At 46.8% G+C, this 2,500-nt stretch overlaps 1 protein-coding gene across 1 annotated transcript; it reads right to left on the reverse strand.

Moving 5' to 3' along the window:
- Positions 1-374: 374 nt before the first annotated feature.
- On the reverse strand, positions 375-2,228 carry LOC134456481 (uncharacterized). The gene is made up of 2 exons (XM_063207846.1): positions 2,182-2,228; positions 375-1,718 (listed from the first exon to the last, which is right to left on the reverse strand). Exon 2 carries the CDS (start codon positions 1,705-1,707, stop codon positions 793-795), a length of 915 nt encoding a protein of 304 aa, XP_063063916.1. The 5' UTR covers positions 1,708-1,718; positions 2,182-2,228; the 3' UTR covers positions 375-792.
- Positions 2,229-2,500: the final 272 nt, after the last annotated feature.

A 2,500-nucleotide genomic window follows, 5' to 3' on the forward strand; every position in this document is an offset into this window, starting at 1 on the left:
CACTGATTTGTGCCTAAGAACGCTTGATAAATGAGACCCCAGAAATGAACAAGAATGACTTATCTCTGTCTAGAGCAGTGTTTCCCAACCAGGGGTACGTGTACCACTAGGGGTATGCGAGCACACTGCAGGGGGTACTTGGAAAGATGTTATTATTATAACAAATGTATGGAGCAGTCACATCAGGACAGGGAAAGCGATATAAAACATTAATTAGGGGGTACTCATGGCACAACAAAGAGGTGTAGGGGGTACGCGAGACAAAAAAGGTTGGGAAACACTGCTCTAGAGTATCTCTGGTGTAACTGTATGTGGTCATGGATAACAGGTGGGTAGTGTGATGAAGCGGTCTGCACACTGTGAATTAACTCCACAAACACTTTATTTCATTTAAACATATGGCAATGTTTCGATCCAACAGAGGGATCTTCCTCAGGCAATGAGAACAATGGTCTGGGTTGACTTATATCACATGACCTACAGGTAGGCTACCTGGCAGAAAGGTGAGCGCACCCTAAGGTGACAAGTGGCATAGCATGCGCCTTGACGCGCTGGCATACAAATTCAAGACCAGTGATCACACATCATAGATAGCAGGTGCACACTGTATCATGCCACTAGAGTCCTACTATTGGTGTATTGGTGATAACCTGACAGATATGCAGTTTAGGAGACATTTATTTGATCATGAGATTTGCATTTAATCAAAAATGATAATGATTTACATGGACCATTTCTCAATCAATTCATCTCCAAAGTGAGTGGTGAGTGGTCATGGTGATGTTGTGGCGTTCAGAGAGGGAAGAGCAGGAAGCCACTGAAGGTGCAGAAGTTATACACGTAATTATCATAGAGTCTGTAGCCTGCTGGCAGCACCATGTTTACTGTGTCTCCCTTCTCCAGCTGCAGAGTCAGGCCACCGGACAGGTAGTGAAGCTGTCCATCAGTGCCATGTTCCTGCAGCTGCATGAGGCACTCTCTATTCTTATACATCCTGATAACTATGTAGCGTGAGTCCAGTGTATCCGCAACAGTGAACCTGAAGTAGTAGACCCCCCTGACTGGAGCTGTGAAGAAGCCAGTTTTGCGGTTGTAGGCCTCTCCTACATTGGTGATGACTCTACTGAAGACTAAGTTCAGGTCAGTACTCCCAGCCACTATGTATCCAGAGTCAGTCAGACCTGCTGAGAAGGCCACCTTGGGTGCTGCTCTGATCTCATTTTCCAAATCCTCTACTTCAGTCTCAGTGGCTGCCGGTCTGGTCTTCACTGCTGTCAGCTCTGCCTCTTGTGCTGCACTTTTCTTCATCAGATTTTCTACCAGCGTTTTCATTTCTGCTTTGGTGTCCTGTAGTGCCCTCTCCAGAGCCTCCACCTTACTCTCACTGGCCACAAGCCTTCCTTTCACTCCTACATTCTCAGTCTCCAGAGCCTCCACTTTACCCTCACTGACTGCCAAACTCTGTTTTATTGCTACATTCTCAGCCTCACTGGCCATAAGCCTTTCTTTCATTGCTACATTCACAGTCTCCAAAACCTTAACGTCATGTCGAGTATGTTGTAGTGTTGCTCTCAGCTCCACCACCATGTCTCTGAGTTCCTTCAGCTCAGTAGAGACGTCCTGGGTAGAGGCGTCAGTGCCGTGGCTCTCTGTCTGGACTCCACACATGGAGAGCAGCAGCACCAGCAGTGAGATGGCAGCCCTCATCTTCCAAGTCACTGTAAAATAGAACATATGACAGAATCCGGCTGTCAGAGTCAAAGTCAAGTCAAAATGTACTTTACTGTCAAAAACCTGTGTAACAAGAGGTAAAACTAGTCAAAACTAACCTACTGATGGATGGATTTAAATTCTTTCTCCGACACATTCACTCACACACACGCACACACACACACACACACACACACACACACACACACACACACACACACACACACACACACACACACACACACACACACACACACACACACACACACACACACACACACACACACACACACACACGCTCTCTCTCTCACTCACTCTCTCTCTCTCTCTCTCTCTCTCTCTCTCTTCCTCTCTCTCTCTCTCTCTCTCTCTCTCTCTCTCTCTCTCTCTGTGTCTTTCTTTCTCTCTCTCTCAAACAAACCCTGTTATACACATTTTAAGTTTGCGAAGAGTAATAAACATTAATCATACCTTTAAGAGTTTAAGAGTAAGAACGACCTGTCTGTCACTGGTGTCTGTAGCAGCAATACTGATGGCTGAAGTCGATCCAGCAGCAGCAGTGTCTGGGACCAGGGCCACTGACAGCTTTTCTTGGGCCCAGGACAAACTCATCTGAAAGGGACCCCTACCCAATACATACAATGTAATGGGAACCCAATTCTGGGCTCCCTATCTCACTGGGCCCGGGATAACATACCCCTTTGTCCCCCCTGTCGGCGGGCCTGTCTGGGACTGTGATCACCCTCTTTTTATAAGTCAGGAATTATGTAAACACATTTGGGGGTGACCT

The sequence above is a fragment of the Engraulis encrasicolus genome, chromosome 10, assembly GCF_034702125.1.
Source record: "Engraulis encrasicolus isolate BLACKSEA-1 chromosome 10, IST_EnEncr_1.0, whole genome shotgun sequence".
Lineage (NCBI taxonomy): Eukaryota > Metazoa > Chordata > Actinopteri > Clupeiformes > Engraulidae > Engraulis > Engraulis encrasicolus.

Bases quoted from the DNA above. Each gene is read 5' to 3' on its own strand.
- LOC134456481 (XM_063207846.1), bottom strand. From the start codon at position 1,707: ATGAGGGCTGCCATCTCACTGCTGGTGCTGCTGCTCTCCATGTGTGGA.